General features: G+C 47.7%; 1 protein-coding gene across 3 annotated transcripts in view; it reads left to right on the plus strand.

Moving 5' to 3' along the window:
- The window catches only part of KCNN3 (potassium calcium-activated channel subfamily N member 3), a 92,367-nt gene that overhangs the window by 38,950 nt on the left and 35,123 nt on the right, over positions 1 to 18,294 (plus strand). For all 3 annotated transcript variants that reach the window (XM_060269989.1, XM_060269990.1, XM_035099031.2), the window contains one exon: positions 15,488 to 15,629. In XM_060269989.1, the coding sequence (XP_060125972.1) occupies positions 15,488 to 15,629 (142 nt within the window). The remainder of the gene's footprint in view (positions 1 to 15,487; positions 15,630 to 18,294) is intronic.

An 18,294-nucleotide genomic window follows, 5' to 3' on the forward strand; every position in this document is an offset into this window, starting at 1 on the left:
TAAACAGGGCAAGGCTGGCTCAGTTGAGGAGGCCTCTGTTCCGATTGTCACTGTCTGTTGTTCTGTGTTTAAAAAAAGGAAAGCAGAGGGGTGGAGGGCATAGAAAACAATTGGGGAAGGGGTTAAGGTAAACACCACTCGGATGGGTTGGGTGGGGAGAAAGGGTTAAGTCAACCACTACCCAAAGAGGTGTATGTGAGGGAAGGGGGTTAAGTCAGGGTTCAGCAAACTTTTTCAGCAGGGGGCCGGTCCACTGTCCCTCAGACCTTGTGGGGGGCGGACGGCGGACTATATTTTGAAAAGAAAAAAAGGAACGAATTCCTATGCTCCACAAATAACCCAGAGATGCATTTTCAATAAAAGCACACATTCTACTCATGTAAAAACACGCTGATTCCCGGACCGTCCGCAGGCTGGATTTAGAAGGGGCCAGATCCTTTAGTTTGCCTACCCATGGGTTAAGTTAACCACCACTCGAACAGGTGAGAGAGGAGGGAGAGGGTTTAGTTAGCCACCCCCCCCTTCCTGCCTGCGGTTTTTCCTCTACTAAAAATACCCTTCCGCTGTGCTGTGGCATTATTCAGCAGATACAGAGCTGGGAACAAGCACCCCTTGCTTGGAATAAATGTGCAGTTAGAGAGAGAGAGAGATGCACACACACACTCTCACACTTTCTTTCTCTCACACACACATGGAGCCTTGGTGTTCACAAACAGCCTTGTACAGGAGTTGCATGGGGAAGAATCGGGGGGGGGGCAGATAGAACGCACATGGGGTGCAGGCGGGACTCCCTGGCAACCAGGGAAGAGAGCCAGGAGAAGCCACCTGCCTGGCAGAGTAGCTTTAATTTAGAAAATGAGAAATGAGCACGGTTGCAGCGGAAAGGAAGCGGGGACAAAAAGGCATGTGCTGATCGGTTTTTAAAAAACCCGTCCTGCTCAAGGGATCTCTCTTTTGAGTTGCTGGAGGCGACTGTGCACTGGCCGGTACTCTGGCACCACATTTCCTTATGCCCCCCCCTCCAGGCATGTACACCCCCCCTGTTCATTGCCCCACCCACCCACTCGCTAGAGGAAGAATCATGGCTCAGCAGCAGACGGTCTTCTTTTCTTGCAGAAGGTCCCAGCTTCAATCCCCAATGGCCTCTCCAGGTAGGGCTAGGAAACCCTGCTTGCAACCCCGGGGAGCTGCTGCCAGTCAGTGCGGAGCATGCTGAGCTGGATGGACCACTCCTCCGACACAGTGTATTGCGTGACTGTAGCTCAGCGGTAGAGCGTCAGTTGGTTGCAGGTCCAGCATCTCTAGGTAGGGCTGGGAATGCCCTTCGTCTGAAACTTTGGAGAGCTCCTGCTGGTCAGTGTAGAACAGGCATAGGCAACCTTGGCTCTCCAGATGTTTTGGAACTACAACTCCCATGATCCCTAGCTAACAGGGCCAGTGGTCAGGGATCATGGGAGTTGTAGTTCCAAAACATCTGGAGAGCCAAGGTTGCCTATGCCTGGTGTAGAGAGAGTATGGAGCTGAATGGACTCAGTATAAAGCATCTTCCGGTTCTCTTTAAAATCAGGTGTTTGTGCAAAAACATGAGGACTGGTATCTTTATAGGGAAGGGGCTTGTGAATAGGGTGCACTGGGGGGGGGGGGAAAGTGGCTTGGATCCTGACCAGCTTTCTGGTTGCCCCTCATTTTTAAAGGGTAGAAAGGCAGTGGGTGCTGCAACAAAATGTTTCACCAGGAAATGTTCCTGCCCAGGGTCCCAGCCACTTATCGCTGCCATTTTATTCTCTTCTCTTTTCCCTATGAATCCATCAGTTTTCTGTGCTTGTTGGGCATGCTCAGTCCTCACTGGTTTGCTTTGGGGGGCGGGCCTTCTTGTAGAATTCCTTCCAATTTCATTTTTGTACTGTTGCAAAATTTGGGGTTTCCCTCAAACCGCTGCTGTTTCTCTTGTACCTAGTGCTGTTTTGGCTACATGAGGCTACAGCTGGCGGAATGAATTTGCTTATTAATATATAGCAGCGGGGGTGGGGTGGGACCTTTTCCAAAGCCCGAGGGCTGCATTCCCCCCTTTTTAAAAAAATGGATTTTCAATTTTTCTATTTACAAATCATACTTTACTGTCCACCCCCATCGTTCTGCCCAGACACTGAGGTCCAGTGCCGAGGGCCTTCTGCTGGTTCCCCCACTGCGAGAAGCCAAGTTACAGGGAACCAGGCAGAGGGCCTCCTTGGTAGTGGCATCCGCCCTGTGGAATGCCCTCCCACCAGATGTCAAAGAGAAAAACAACTACTGTACCAGACTTTTAGAAGACATCTGAAGGCAGCTCTGTTTAGGGAAGCTTTTAATGTTTAATAGATTATTGCATTTTAATGTTCTGTTCTGTTGGAAGCCGCCCAGAGTGGCTGGGGAAACTCAGCCAGATGGGCGGGGCATAAATAATATTTTTTTTATTTATTATTATTATTATTTCTATTTGTAATAGATCCACTATTGCTGCATATCCATATATTAATCCACCCTACTTTCCCCCTTCTTTGTATTTGTTGTTCAGAGGATTATCCCTATTTGTCATTTCGCTTTAGCATCAACTCCCCAAAAGTTTCCCCATTCGCCCTTCATTGGTTTCCCACCCTGATTCCTTATTTTGGCTGTCATGCTCGCGAGTTCGGCGTCTTCTGTCAATTTATACCGCCATTGTTCTTTTGTTGATTTTCCCTTTTCCTTTCCAACTTTTAGCAGGCACTATTCTGGCCGCTGCTGTAGCATAAAGAAATAAATTGAGTACCCTCGAGGGGAGCTCATCACCAATTATCGCTAATAGAAAGGTTTCTGGTTTCTTTGGAAATGCATTTTTTAAAATAATAATAAAAAGCTCACCATCTTTGGGGGCATAGTATTTGCCACCAACTATGTATGAAAGATCCCTCAATCTCTTCACATTTCCAACACAGTTTGGACCCTCTCTTGTAAATTTTAACCAATTGACTGGGCGTCAGGTACCAACCTATAGAGCATTTTTTGTATGCTTTCCTTTCTCAGATAGCAGGCTGAAAAGTTTATGGTTTTGTTCCAGAGCTTTTCCCAGGCTATGATTTCGATGTTATGCCCGGTACCTGTAGCCCAGTGTACCATTGTGACAGAAGGCCACATTCCCATCTGGTCAACATTCTGGGGGCCACATCCCACTGACGGTCAGGACCAGGGCAAAAATGGGGGGTTCAATGAATATAAATAAAACAAGAATAGATTGTAGCCAGCGCCAGTCACAACAGTTTTATAATCTCCACACCCACCCACCCGCCTTTGAAGTCATATCTGTGATCTATTTCCCAGCTTTGTGAAGGGCTCGCGAGTGTCTCTTGAGGATGTGCAGAGCACACAGCTGAGCAGCCACACGAGACCTCCTTGTGTCTGTGCTTGGTTACATTCCCATGCACACTTGAAACCAAGAATGGCTTCCCTGCGGGATCAGAATATTTGAGAGAGAGGGTGGTTGTATCCTGTGCTAGCCCTCCTCAGAGTTAGACCCATTGAAATGAACAAGCAAACTGAGGCCCTTGTGTCTCCTTGTGTGTAGGATTACACCCCCGGGCCTCTTTCAGATGGGGAGGCAAGCAATCCTTCCTTCTCTGCTTCTACAGATGCTGTGGGTTGGTTTGAAATGGATAAAGGGAGTTTATTTGACGCATGGGCGCCACCTGCTGAGTCCTAGCTTCTTTCCTCTGCTTAGCCAGAGTCTATCAGCCACAGAGGATTGCTTTTGGAGAGGGGGGCACACTGCTTTCGGAAGGGACTCCTTGTAAGCTTGTTGGGTTTTAAGCCGGGAGAGCACTTCTGATGCCAGGCGGGGCTGTGACTTGAAAAGCGAGCTGTACAGAAACAGCAAGCTCCTGAGCATGCGCAGGGTGCTAACGAAACTGCTACCCCACCCCACCCCTTAGAGCTGGGGTGCTTGGATTTCCATGTTTTTCCAGGTGTAGAATGTTGTTCTCATAGGGCGTCTGCTTGTATGCATGCCTTTGATTACCAGGTGTAGGGAGAAGAGCTGGTGTGCTCAGGTCCTGTTGGGGCATCTGATCGCTTATTGTGGGGTCAGGATGCTGCGGTAGACAGATCCCTTTATTTAGCCTTTTCTTACCATAGAGAATACAGCTACCGGTGATGCAGCAGCTAAAAAAGGATCTGCAATGCAATTCTGGGCTGCATCAATAGGAGTATAGCATCTAGATCAAGGGAAGTAATAGTACCACTGTATTCTGCTCTGGTCAGACCTCACCTGGAGTACTGTGTCCAGTTCTGGGCACCACAGTTCAAGAAGGATACTGACAAGCTGGAACGTGTCCAGAAGAGGGCAACCAAAATGGTCAAAGGCCTGGAAACGATGCCTTATGAGGAACGGCTTAGGGAGCTGGGTATGTTTAGCCTGGAGAAGAGAAGGTCAAGGGGTGATATGATAGCCATGTTCAAATATATAAAAGGTTGTCATATGGAGGAGGGTGAAAGGTTGTTTTCTGCTGCTCCAGAGAAGCGGACACGGAGCAATGGATTCAAGCTACAAGAAAGAAGATTCCACCTAAACATTAGGAAGAACTTCCTGACAGTAAGAGCTGTTCGACAGTGGAATTTGTTGCCAAGGAGTGTGGTGGAGTCTCCTTCTTTGGAGGTCTTTAAGCAGAGGCTTGACAGGCATATGTCAGGAATGCTTTGATGGTCTTTCCTGCTTGGCAGGGGGTTGGACTGGATGGCCTTTGTGGTCTCTTCCAACTCTATGATTCTATGACTATTAGCTGTGATGATTCAGTAGTGCTTCAGGAGAGGAGAGCTCTCTTGCGCTCAGGTTCTGCTTCCATTGGGTTGGCTGCTGTTAGGATAGGATGCAGGACTAGGTGGGCCGTTGGCCAGATCCAGCAGAACCCTTCATGGGCCCTTCTGCAAACACTCTTACAATTGAGCTACTTCTCTTCCCTTCCAGCGCCATTGGAGAGTGAACCTGGGGCCTTCTGCCCTGCAGGTGCCCTGCCACCAAGTTGTGGTGCTTTCCTTAAATATACCAGCAAGACTGCGGTTCTCATGGTTCTGAAGAAAGGGGTGCTTTAAATAGGGATTTGAATAGCTGCCTCGTAGCAAATTGCCCCATCTAGTTCAATGCAATCTACACTGACTGGCAGTGGCTCTCCAGGGTTTCAAACGGGTCTCTCTCCCAGCCTTGCCTGGAAGGATGCTATCGGGGATTGAACCCGGGACCTTCCGCATGCAAATGAGATGCTCTGCCACTGACCCGTTGAACTCCGCTGCTGTCAGAAGTCTTTTTAACTGGAGATGTGGGGAATTGAAGCCGAATAATGCCATGTGCTGGGGATCACCACCAGGGAGAGAGCTGCCATTGCCCTCTGGTCCTGCTGCCGGCCTTCCTGGAAGACTAAATAAATTGGAGTCCTTGAAGAGTTGGGAAAATCAAATGAAAAGATTCCAAGAGCTCTGGGCAGGTAGTAGATTAATTTTTAGAAAGTTTTAAATTGAGAATAATAAGACAAATTCCAGTAGCAATCCAGTTTTTAGAAATCCAGGACAAGGCCCTGTTTTGGTTTATTCTTCATCAGCTCTAGTTTCATAGTTTCAGGGTCAAAGCGTACCATTCATGATGGATTGCTACTGGAATTTGTCTTATTATTCTCAACTTTAAACTTTCTAAAAATTAATCTACTACCTGGCCAGAGCTCTTGGAATCTTTTCATTTGGCCTTCTTGGAAAAGAGGCATCTGCTTGACCGCTGGGAGAAGAGACTGCTGGCCTAGATTAGGCATCCTCAAACTGCGGCCCTCCAGATGTTTTGGCCTACAACTCCCATGATCCCTAGCTAACAGGACCAGTGGTCGGGGAAGATGGGAACTGTAGTCCAAAACATCTGGAGGGCCGAAGTTTGGGGATGCCTGAGCTAGATGGACCTTTAGCCTGATCCAGCAGCCAGGCCCTTATTGCATCCTTGGGCCGTGAAGCCTTACTCCAGCATCAAAGGCTTGTGTCAGTTTTTCTGCCTTCTTGACAAAGGAAATGCAGGCTTTTCTCATTACAGTACTGGGAGCTGTTCTCCTCCTCCTCCTCCTCCTCCTCCATGTAAACCTCTGTTTGTTTGCTTGCTTGCACACACCTGCCTGCCTCTAATTCCCTTAAGGAACACAGTCAGAGATCTGCAATATTCCTGTCTGTCTTCTTCGGAGAGGAGACGTTTCCTCTATCTTATAATGAGTGGTGGGCTCTTGTGCTTTGCCAGTGTGTTCCACATGGCCCATAATAGCAACCTTTTCCCTAGCGAGTCTTCTCACCCTGACCTTGTTGCTTGCCTCGCCATCTCCCAGTGCTGGGAATCACAGCAAAGTTTTATTTTTAAAACCCTTTTTTAAAGGCTTGGATAAGTCATCCACATCACATTAGGGTGGATGCGGCTTTCTGACTTGTCAGGTCCTGTTCTGTTTTAATAATGTGAAAACTTAAATCGCTGAGCTAAGAACATCAGAAGCTGCCCTGTTGGAGGGAGCTTCCTAAGACCCTGTTTTAATCAGCCCTTGGTTCGGAACCATGAGGACTAGAATCTTACTGTCATATTTAAGGAAAGGGACACACAGTGACCTCAGCCTAAACATGAGTGGCACCTCCCAGGAGTGGCACCCCACAAGCCCATGAGCAAACCCAGAAAAACTAAAGATTCCTACAGGCTACTGAAAAATGCTAAAAGGCGGAGGCTTATATGATATATGGGGGAGAACCCAGGTGACACCAGCCACAGGTACTAGTCTGGCCGCCATGGTCCGGACTAGGTAGGATCCTGCTCGCAGCAGGCCTGATCCCCTTGGTCAGAACAACAAATACCAGCAACGTTAAGATCACAGGCCATGCTCCAGTAGAAGCTACCCTCAAACTAGGAAAGGAAATACAAACCAGCCCATCATGGTCCTTCAGAAACCCCATACTGACCACAGACCAAACAACAAGAGCCAGTCTCTTGAAGACCCTCCAAAACGACTTTAAAAAACACACGATGTGGACAGCGTAACCACCCACCTGCTCTGGGATGCAACAAAAGCAGTTTCCTGGGGAGCTTGTATATATATAAAAAGGAAAGGGACACTGCTTGGTGTCTCCCTTGCAGTGTCCTGGGTTCAAGTCCTAATGACATTTCCAGCTATGGTTGGACAGCCTTGCAAAGCCCTGTCTAGTGCAGCATCCTGTTCTCACAGTGGCCAACTGGATTCCTTCAGGAAGCCAAAAGGCAGAGCATAAAGGAAAGACCCTTTGTCTCACTGTTATTCCTAAGAATATAATTAGAGCCCCACTGGACCAGGCCAGTGGCCCATCTATTCCGGCATCCTCTTCTCACAGTGACCAGCCAGATGCATCTTGGGGAGCCTATAATGAGGACCTGAGAGTAACAGCAGCTCTCCCTGCTTGTGATTCCCAGCAACGGATAATTCAGAGGCACGCTGCCTCCAACAGGGGAGGCAGCACACGACTTTCTGGTTCCTCTCACCCCTTTTTGCATGAGCCTTGTCATAAGTCATTTCTGACCTTTCGATTCCCTTCCCTATTTAGCTCCGACCTTTAACATGGGACCTCGTTTGTCGCTGTGTGCACAGTTGATCATCAGCTAACGTTTTATTTGCAGGAGGGATCACTTTGAAGTCGGGTGATGGGCAAATTCTCCCTCCCTCCCTGTAGGATAGCTGGCAAATTCCCATTGCCAAACCAGCCACCCCTTAACTGCCAAAGACCTGTGCGTAGAGGTCTTTAGCATAAAGCAAATGTTCAAGCAACAAAGATGTTCAACACAGCTCTCTGGGGTGGGAGTTCCACAATTTAGTGCTGTTGACATGAGTCACCTTAAGCTGGGGCAAGAGTCCTGACGTCCTAGTCAAAGGCGTTAGCTTTATTCATCCTGATGCAGAGCTCTGTGTAACTTCAAACCTTGTGTATTCTAAGAGTTCTGTGTAACATGGAAGATGACTTAAAAAACAAACAAATACTACCCCCCACCCTTCAACCTGGACAAAGTCCTAGACTTAATCTGAAAACACTGAGAGATTTTCAAGTGTTCTTTAATCCTTCAAATTCCCAGGGTTGAGCCTTAGCTTAGTTAGTAAATGGGGGTCTGAGCTTTTGGTTGAATTGCCCCTGCCCAAACTTCATACACTTTCTGCAAAATAGAATTCGAGGGAAGGCAAGTGTTTCAGGCGAACATCGGATGGGCCTGTTTGTCTCTGTATAAGTACACCATATTTCACTTTTATGCTCCCATACTTCATGAGCCTCTTCGCATCCAGGAGATGTTGGGAATTAGATTTCCTCTCCCCACCCCCACCCCTTCTCCTTCTTTGGGAAGAAGAAAAAAAAATTGCATGCCAAAACCCCCATAATTCTGAGAGTGATGGGTTGAGAAACTTGGACCCAACTGATCACTCAGAAACCAAGCCAAAATAACCCCATCTGGCTTTTGCCTGTTTTACGATCTGGTAGAGAGGCTGCGAAAGAGGAGGGTGGGGGATCCTGTTGCTGACAGCTGGGCCCACTGTCCTCCTCCAAAATCAAGACGAATCCCATCTTTAAGATGAGAATGTCCAGTGTCCGGCCGTGGCACCAGGGTATTGATAGGGGTGGGCGTGTGGGGCCCCCCTTTCTTTTCCTGCCTGGTTCAAGTGCTTCTAGGTAGGTAATGATTTCCTCTGTGTGTGTGTGTTGAATTAGAGCGGGAAGGAGTGGGGAACTCAAGGCATTTGGGCTGAATGTGGCCCTCCAGACCTCTCTGCCTGGCCCTTGGAATTCTCTCCAGAGGCCACCCCCCACCCCAGTGTTTTCTTCCTTGGTTGCCAAAATGTGCCTTTCTAACCAATCACCTTCCCGGTTGCAATTTTAACCTGTTGGTTCTCTAATCCTGCCTTCTGGAGCATTGGAGTACAAGTCTATTGTTTCTCCTGCATGCATTGTAACAGGATGCATTGCAAATGATTTTCGGCAGTGCTTTCTTGTAAAAAATAAAAATGTTTAGGGGTACTCTCATTTTGACTCAAGAAAATCACCAGTTTATAGTTCAAATCAGGAAAAATAAATACAGCAAATGGACAAAAGTACAAAAAGCCACAGAATTTTTAGGGGTATGCGTACCCCTACGTCCGTGTCGTCCCCCCCCAAAGGAATTTTTGCTATCTTCCAATGGAATAAGAGTGAACAGGGTTGCAGCATTAGTATTTTGGCCAAACCCCTTTTCCTGGCCACACCCACTCTCTGGCCTTGCTCTGCACTGTTTTTGCCAGGCAGGCATTTGTCCTTGAACTCTGATCACGGCCAGATGAAGGATAGAGAGACACTAAAGCATGTGCAGAAACCAGCCAACGGCCCTGATTGGTTTGCAAGGAGATCAGGCAATGTTGTACAAATAAACGGATAGCTCAGTTAGTAGAGCACAAGACTCTTAATCTCAGGGTTGTGGGTTCGAGCTTCACATTGGGGAAAATATTCCTGCATTCCAGGGGGTTGGACTAGATGACCCTCGTGCTCCCCTCCAGCTCTAGAATCCTATGACTTTCTGCTTTTTCACTGTATCTCCTCCCCTCCATGACTTTCCTTATTGTAATTTGTCCAGTTTCTTTTTTGTGTGTATGTGGGGAGGGGGGGGGGTGTAGAGCAGGTTTGTTGTGCAAGACTTTCCCCATCGACTATAATTGCTCACCCTGTCTTTTCCAGTCCAAGATTGGAGCCCACCACCCCAAAAAGGAATAACCTGGTTAAAGATGTAAGGACATAAGAAGAGTTCTGCTGGATCAGGCCCTCTGAGCACAAGAGCCCTCTCCCCCTCTGCCGTTTCCAGCAGCTGATAATTCAGGAAAAAATTGCTGCTTCTGACTGTGGAGGCAGAGCGTAGCCATGGTGGTTAGCAGCCATCGAGAGCCTTATTCCCCTCCATGAGTTTGCCCAATCCTCTTTAAAACCCACCCCTTTGGGGGCTTAGTTTCAATCCCGCTGCAAGGCAAAGCCGGCTTCTCAGCTGCCTGTCCAAGGGTGCTTGTGCAAATGTGAGCGTTAAAGAGTGTTGGCGGCATTGGCAGCCCGGCGCCTAGGTTGGCCCGACAGCAGTTTTGCTGTCCTCACGGGTCATCATCACCTGTCGGACTCTGAAGCCCGTCTTCAACTCAGCTCCCTCCCACTGCTTTCCTGCTCAGACACTTCCAGACGGTGGAGGCCAGTCTGTTAGGGCAAACTCTCCACCAACACCTGCCTACGTTTTTATACTTAAAACCAGTCCAATGGGTTGCACTTGACCTCCTTAGTTGCTGCGTTGCACTTAAAGCAGGGAGAAGGAGGAGAATGGGGGACAAAGCTGGAGTTGGCCCTGGCGCCCCCTGCTGTTGGTCTCCTTGCCTTGCCTTCTGCCCTACCAGCCCCGACAGGCACTGGTCACAATTGCCTCTAGCTTAGGCATCCCCAAACTGCGGCCCTCCAGATGTTTTGGCCTACAACTCCCATGATCCCTAGCTAACAGGACCAGTGGTCGGGGAAGATTGGAATTGTAGTCCAAAACATCTGGAGGGCTGAAGTTTGGGGATGCCTGCTCTCAGGGCCGTCTTAAGCATGTCGGGCACCCTGGCGCCGTGGTGCGATGATCACTCCGGCGCGCCCCCCCGCCCTGTTTGTCACTGCGGCGGGTGGGCGCAGCCGCGCGACGCCACCCTGGCGGTCCTGCTCCCTGCGCCACCCGGGCTTGCCTTAGAGCCGGCCCTGCCTGCTCTAGCTCTTCACTGCAGTAGCAAAGCACGGAAGGCTCTGATCCTTCGGTGAAACTTCCTTGAACAAGCCCTGTAAGGAAAAGCTGCAGGATATCAGTATATTCCGTTCCAGAGAAGAGAGGTGCCACATCAGTGTGGTGTGTAGTGGTTAGAGTGCTGGACCCAGGACCCAAGAGATGCATGTTCAAATCCCCACTCAGCCATAGTGCAAATTGCAAATTGCCTCGAGGCAGTGATTCATAAATAGGGGATTCATGAACTGTTTTTGGCCTACAACTCCCATCACCCCTAGCTAGCGAGGCCAGGGGTCAGGGATGATGGGAATTGTAGTCTGAAAATAACAGTAGGGGACCCAAGTTTGGGAAACCCTGATCTAAATCTGTATCTTTGGGGGGGGTATAAAAGTTGGGATATAGATTTACAGTGGTACCTTGGTTCTCAAATGCCTTCGTACTCAAACACTGCAAACCCGGAAGTAAGTGTTCCAGTTTGCAAACTTTTTTTGGAAGCCAAACATGCTCCGTTTTGGGTGTTACGCTTCCGATTTGAGTACCACACTTCCATTTTGCGTGTTACGCTGAGGTTTGTTTGTTTTCACTATTTATTTTGCATTTTTGTTTTTGTGGCTCTTTTGTTTTTATGGCTGTGTGGAACCCAGTTCAGCTACTGATTGATGGATTGTGTGACTGCAGTACATTGTTTATTGCTTTCAATTTATGGGTCAATGGTCTCGTTAGATAGTAAAATTCATGCTAAATTGCTGTTTTAGGGGTTGTTTTTAAAAGTATGGAACAAATTAATCCATTTTGCATTACTTTCTATGGGAAAGCATGCCTTGGTTTTGGAATGCTTTGGTTTTGGAACAGATTTCCAGAACGGATTAAGTTTGAGAACCAAGGTACTACTGTAGTTAAAAATAAAACGATTGAACGCACCACTCTTCAGAAAATAAGCACACCCCCTCCCTTTTAGTGCAGTCAGACACAAAGTGTGCCATTTGGGGTGGGGAACAGTGGATATGCACCACCACAAGAACATTTAGGCAGTTCCCAGATTCTTGGCAGGGGCATTTCTGAGGACGTGGGTTTCTTTGATTCACAGAAATGTCCTTTTCCAGCTGCACATTTTCTTGCTGCCCCAGAATGGTACGTTTGATGTTTGGTTGGCGTTGTAGGAAACAAAAAGTCCTGGGCTGCTTCCTCTTGAGAATATTTTGAGAACGCAGTACCCGTTTTTCAGTTTGAAATGTTTTATTGTCCCCGTCTAACATGCAGCGATACTTTTTGCACAATGGCAAGAGTTGATTACGGCTCCAGGATGTCGCTCTGCACAAATCTGAAACTGTCTCACCATTCCTGTTCATTCTCACCACAGATATATTTTATTTTATTTTATTTTATTTAAAAAACCCTCTGAACGGGTTTACATAAAATGTAATAATACAGATTCAAATTGCCAATGAAAGCCAGAAGCTAAAAGCTGATGGTTGCATTCAGTGCTAATCCTAGACACATTGGAAGTTAATAGACATGGTTAACTTAGATTCATTCATTTTGATGGGTTTACTCTGAGTAGGGCTACCATTGGCTACAATCCAAGTTGGCCTTATTCCCCCCCACACACACCTCCAATTATAATTAAAATTGGATAAAAATATATAAAAATGCACATCAGCTTTACATAGCTGGGCAGGCTTGCCTAAGCAAAAAAATGTGGTTTTTTGCAGGCACCGAAAACTAAAGCGAAGGCACCAGCCTAATCTCAATGGGCAGGTTGTTCCAGAGAATAAGAGATTGATTCTGTACACGCTAAACAATTATACGACACCTGAAGGCAACCCTGTATCTGGAAGATTTTAATGCCTGTGATGTTTTGCTGTGTTCTGTTATATTCTGTTGGGTGCCGCCCAGAGTGGCTGGGGCAACCCAGTCAGATGGGCAGGGTACAAGATGATAATAATAATAATAATAATAATAATAATAATAATAATAATAATAATAATTCTCTTTCTCTTCTCTCTTTGGCGATCACTTGTAGCCGAGTAAGATTGTCTTCCATAAACACGGTTTTAACAGTGGGTCCATAAGTGACTGTGGAGGCCAGTTCTGGATCCACACTTCCTTCCACAGTGGGGACATTGGTTTCCAGGCGGGAGTTGATCACGGTGTGGATTTGCCAAGCGTGCCTTCCTCTTAGCACGTTTCTCCCTTGCGTCCTGAGATCGAGTTTCTTCAAAGCCCATGACACCTTTGGTAAAGGCTGTTCTCCAACTGGAGCGCTCGCAGGCCAGGGTTTCCCACTTGTCAGTGTTTATGCTACACTTTTTAAGATTTGCCTTGAGACAGTTTTTAAACCTCTTTTGTTGACCACCAGCATTATGCTTTCCATTTTTAAGTTCGGAATAGAGTAGTTGCTTTGGAAGACAATCATCAGGCATCCGCATAACATGACCAGTCCAACGAAGTTGATGTTGAAGAATCATTGCTTCAACACTGGTGATCTTTGCTTCTTCCAGTACACTGATATTAGTTTGCCTGTCTTCCCAAGTGATAATAATAATACACCAGGGATAGCTTCTCTGTTTGGCCCATGGGACTCTCTGTAGGCCCCACCCCTTCTCCCCAAGCCACCCCTTTCCCTGCCCCTGTTTTGACTCCTCCTTGAGTGTTTCTGCATCTTTGAACTCTGATATAATGCCTCTTGCTTCCCTGGATGTAGTATAGCGAGAATTGTGTGTAGAAACCAGCCTACTGTAGGAAGGTGAAGTTTGCATTTCTTGCTCCGCCCACTTTTGCTGCTGGCCCCTCCCCTGCTGCCACATGGCCCCTAGAAGATTGCCCCAAAGGCAATGTGGCCCTTGGCCTGAAAAAGGTTATTTATGTGTGGAGCTTAGGCTCCTATACTTTGGCCACCTCATGAGAAGAGAAGACTCCCTGGAAAAGACCCTGATGTTGGGAAAGATTGAAGGCACTAGGAGAAGGGGACGACAGAGGACGAGATGGTTGGACAGTGTCCTCGAAGCTACGAACATGAGTCTGACCAAACTGCGGGAGGCAGTGGAAAACAGGAATGCCTGGTGTGCTCTGGTCCATGGGGTCATGAAGAGTCGGACACGACTGAACAACAATAACTACTACTGCGGCCCGTGTTTTGTTAGCCCAAAAAAATGGAAAACGAGCGAGGTCCCAACTAAAGAAGAATGGCAACTTAAGTTGACAGAATATGCACAGCTTGCAGATTTAACATATAGAATTAGAGAACAAGAAGAACATACATTTAGAGAAGATTGGGAAACGTTTATTGAATATCTGGGGGCGGGGAAATTGTGCACACCCGAAAATGTTGGCAGCATTAACCGTGTTTCTCATATTTTAAGGCATACCTACAAAATAAGCCATGGCAGGGTTTCCAAGGGTTGGTGAAATATAAGGCATACCCCGAAAATAAGCCGTACCGGGTTGTGGTGGGAGGAAAAGGAAGATGCTGCTGCCACGAAGAGGAGCCACGAAGCCTCCAACACGAGGCAGCCGCTTCTCAGGGCTGCCTCAGACGGACGCCCCGCCACGTTCCCCCGCCACCGCGTCTTGCCTGCCTCCCTCGGCAGTGAACAGAACTTCGGAGACCTCTGAAGTTGCGTTCAGTGCCGGGGGAGGCAGGCAAGACGTGGCGACAGGGAAAAGTCTTCCCCCGCCGCTGCGTCTTGCTGCGAAAAGCCGGCACTGAACGCAACTTCGGAGGTCTCCGAAGTTCTGTTCAGTGCCGAGGGAGGCAGGCAAGATGCGGTGGCGGGGGAACGTCTTCCCCGCCGCCGCTTGTCGCCGGCATGGGGCTTGGCAGCGGTGGGGGAAAGGAGCAGGATCGTTCCTTCGCCTTTCCCCCACCCCGCCCGACAGAGCCGGATCCGACGAAGCTTCTTGCTGTACCATACGTAATAAAAATAAGACATCCCCTGAAAATAAGCCATGCTGTGTTTTTTTGAGGAAAAATAAATATAAGACGGTGTCTTATAATATGAGAAACACAGAAGATAAATTCAGAAGTGTAAATGAGGTTTGATGGGTGCAATAATGGAATACTATATTGAATGGTTTCGTTTTTGAAAAATATGCAGGAATCTATGATATGCAAAACGAACAATGGAAGGAGAAGAAGGGAAGTCGTTGATATTTTAAGGATGTTAAAATGAGTATTTTAAACTGTGTACAGTGGTACCTTGACATCCGAACAACTCGACTTCCGAAGGTTTCGACTTCTGAAGTCGACAAACCCGGAAGTCTTTTCGCCACTGGCGCATGCGCAGAAGCGCAAAATTGCGCTTTGCGCATGCGCAAAATGAGCGCTTCGACAACTGAAGACTTCGACTTATGAAGAGCTCCGCGGAATGGATCGCCTTCGTAAGTCAAGGTACCACTGTAACAGAAAATTTAATGCAAAATAAAAAAATTCCTTCAGTAGCACCTTAAAGACCAACTAAGTTTATATTTTGGTATGAGCTTTCGTGTGCATGCACACTTCTTCAGATACCTGAAGTGTGCATGCACACGAAAGCTCATACCAAAATATAAACTTAGTTGGTCTTTAAGGTGCTACTGAAGGAATTTTTTTATTTTGCTTCGACTCAGACCAACACGGCTACCTACCTGTAACTAGAAAATTTAATGAACATTTTATTTTTTAAAAAAAGTTCCTTAACTGTGCCTGTATTTCCTCGGCAGGTACCATGACCAGCAGGACGTTACCAGCAACTTCCTGGGTGCCATGTGGCTCATCTCCATCACGTTCCTGTCCATCGGCTACGGCGACATGGTTCCACACACATACTGCGGCAAAGGCGTCTGCTTGCTCACAGGCATTATGGTAAGAGCGAACCTCGTGGAGGAAGTCCTGGGGGAAGATTAAACATTCTGTGTCTCGTCTGAAGTGCTGTTTCAGGGCTGGCAGCCTCCCGATGCTGTTGGACTCCAACTCCCATCAGCCCCAGCAGGCACTGGCCAATCCTTTCGTTCCCCTCGGAGAGCTACAATTCCTAGAGTGGTTTAACAATTGGTCCCCTCTTCCCATGGAACTCTGGGAACTGTAGTTCTAGTAGGGGGAATAGGGCATCTCCTAACTGCTCGCAGCTCCCTTAACAAACTACAGCTCCCAGAATCCTTTGGGGGAAGCCACAACTTTTAGAAAGTAGCGCTTTAATAATAAGAATTGTTTTATTATTTGTACCCCACCCATCTGATTGAGTTGCCCCAGCCACTCTGGGCAACTTCCAGCATATACAAAAACACTTCTTTTTAAACATAAGGTGTGGCCTAGCGGCATGGCAGAGAGGGTGGGGGAGAGCAGGGAGAGAGGAGCATGACGGGGAAGGTTGCGCCCAAAATTTGGTGGGTTTTTAAATTTAAAATCTGTCCCCCAAGACAAGACACTTCCTTCCATGTTGACTGCACTTAGGGGTGGGGGCTTAAACTGAAAATATTCCCCTTGGGACTCTCCGCTGCTCTCCATTCATCGTCCTTGTGTGTAGTCACAATCCTTGTGGTTCCTTTTAATATTTTAATATATTTATTAAAGTTCTATTCCTCCCAAAGGATCCCAGGGCAGCAAACCACAAAAGCAGCACCATTAAAAGTAATTTCTAAAATAATAATAATAATAATAATAATAATAATAATAATAATATTTAAACCGTCTAGAAAGAACCTCTTAAAAACGTGGTTGTTCTCGCTTGCCATGGCGCAAAGATGCGAAGAAGGAGTTATGCGGTCCTAGGCTGCTACCAGGGACCCAGGTGGCGCTGTGGTTAAACCACTGAGCCTAGGGCTTGCTGATCAGAAGGTCGGCGGTTCAAATCCCTGTGACGGGGTGAGCTCCCGTTGCTCGGTCCCAGCTCCTGCCAACCTAGCAGTTCGAAAGCACGTCAAAAGGCAAGTAGATAAATAGGAACCACTACAGTGGGAAGGTAAACGGCGTTTCCATGTGCTGCTCTGGTTTGCCAGAAGCAGCTTTGTCATGCTGGCCACATGACCTGGAAGCTGTACGCCGGCTCCCTCAGCCAATAATGTGAGATGAGCGCGCAACCCCAGAGTCGGTCACGACTGGACCTAATGGTCAGGGGTCCCTTTACCTAGGCTTCTACCATACCATACTTTTAAAGCATTTTAATACCACTTTAGCAATCGTGGGAGAAGTGAGGAACCTCACATAAGGTGGAGCCAGGGCCCCAAAGTCAACTAAAATTGCAGTTTTATTCCCATCCTCCTCCTGCCTGCTGAGATCTGCACAACGGCACTATACATTTATACCACTTTAAACAGTCATGGTTTCCCTCAGAGTATCCTGGAAACTATAGTTTGTTACAGGTACCAAGAGCTGTTGACCCACCCCAACCCCAATTTCCCTCATGGAACTACAGTTCGCAAAGGTCCCTAGAGAAAGGTTGTTAAGCCGCTCTGAGAATTTTAGCTCCATGAGAGGAATACACCCTTGGCATACTACAGTTCCCAGGATTCCCCCCCCCCCAGGGGAAGCCATAGCTACTAAAGTGTTATGATACTGCTTTAAATATACAGCGTGGATGTATGGCTTGGAGATCTCTGTAAGGAAGGGAAGGAAAACATTCCGGAATCCTTCAGGACTCCCTCATGTCAGGGATGATAGGAGCTGTAGTCAAAACTTGTTACAGGCACTGAGGGTTGTTCTTCCCCTCGCAGAGCTATAGTTTCCAGAGAGGTTTAACAGCCATTCACTCTGGGGAATTGTAACTCTACGAGAGGAACAGGCGTATCTGAACAACTCTCAGCGCCTGCAGCAAACCAGTTTCCCAGGGTTCTTTGGGGGAAGCCAAGGCAATTTGAAATGGGATTGCATAGGACAGGTGGGGCCTAAGGCTAAGGAGGAAGAGGTTGATGGTTGTTGCGGCCCTCTGGGCTGCTTGTAAATATGAGGCTCAGGACTGCAATTACCTCAAGGACTGCCTCACTCCATATGAACCTACCTGGCCCCTGAGATCATCTTCTGAGACCCTTCTTTGCGTGCCTCCTCCATGTGAGGAGGGTGGCAACACGCGAACGGGGCCTTTCCTACAGTGGCTCCCTGTTTGCGAAATGCTCTCCCCAGGGAGGTTTGGCTGGCACCTCCATTATACGCCTTTAGGCCCCAGGCAAAAACGTTCCCCTTTAACCAGACCTTGGGCTGATTGACATCCAGCACCCTTTTAAAAATGCTTTGGGGAGGGGGCATTATTGCCCTGTTCTTGTTTCTATTTTTATTATCTACCTTGTGTTTTCCGGTTGTGATTTTATGTGGTGAACCGCCCTAGGACCTGTGGGCATTGTGCGATATACATAATTAATTAATTAATTAATTAATTAATAAAGGTAAAGGTAAAGGGACCCCTGACCATTAGGTCCAGTCGTGACCGACTCTGGGGTTGCGCGCTCATCTCGCATTATGGGCCGAGGGAGCCGGCGTATAGCTTCCAGGTCATGTGGCCAGCATGGCAAAGCCACTTCTGGCAAACCAGAGCAGC

This window comes from Zootoca vivipara, chromosome 17, assembly GCF_963506605.1.
Source record: "Zootoca vivipara chromosome 17, rZooViv1.1, whole genome shotgun sequence".
Taxonomy (NCBI): Eukaryota; Metazoa; Chordata; class Lepidosauria; order Squamata; family Lacertidae; genus Zootoca; species Zootoca vivipara.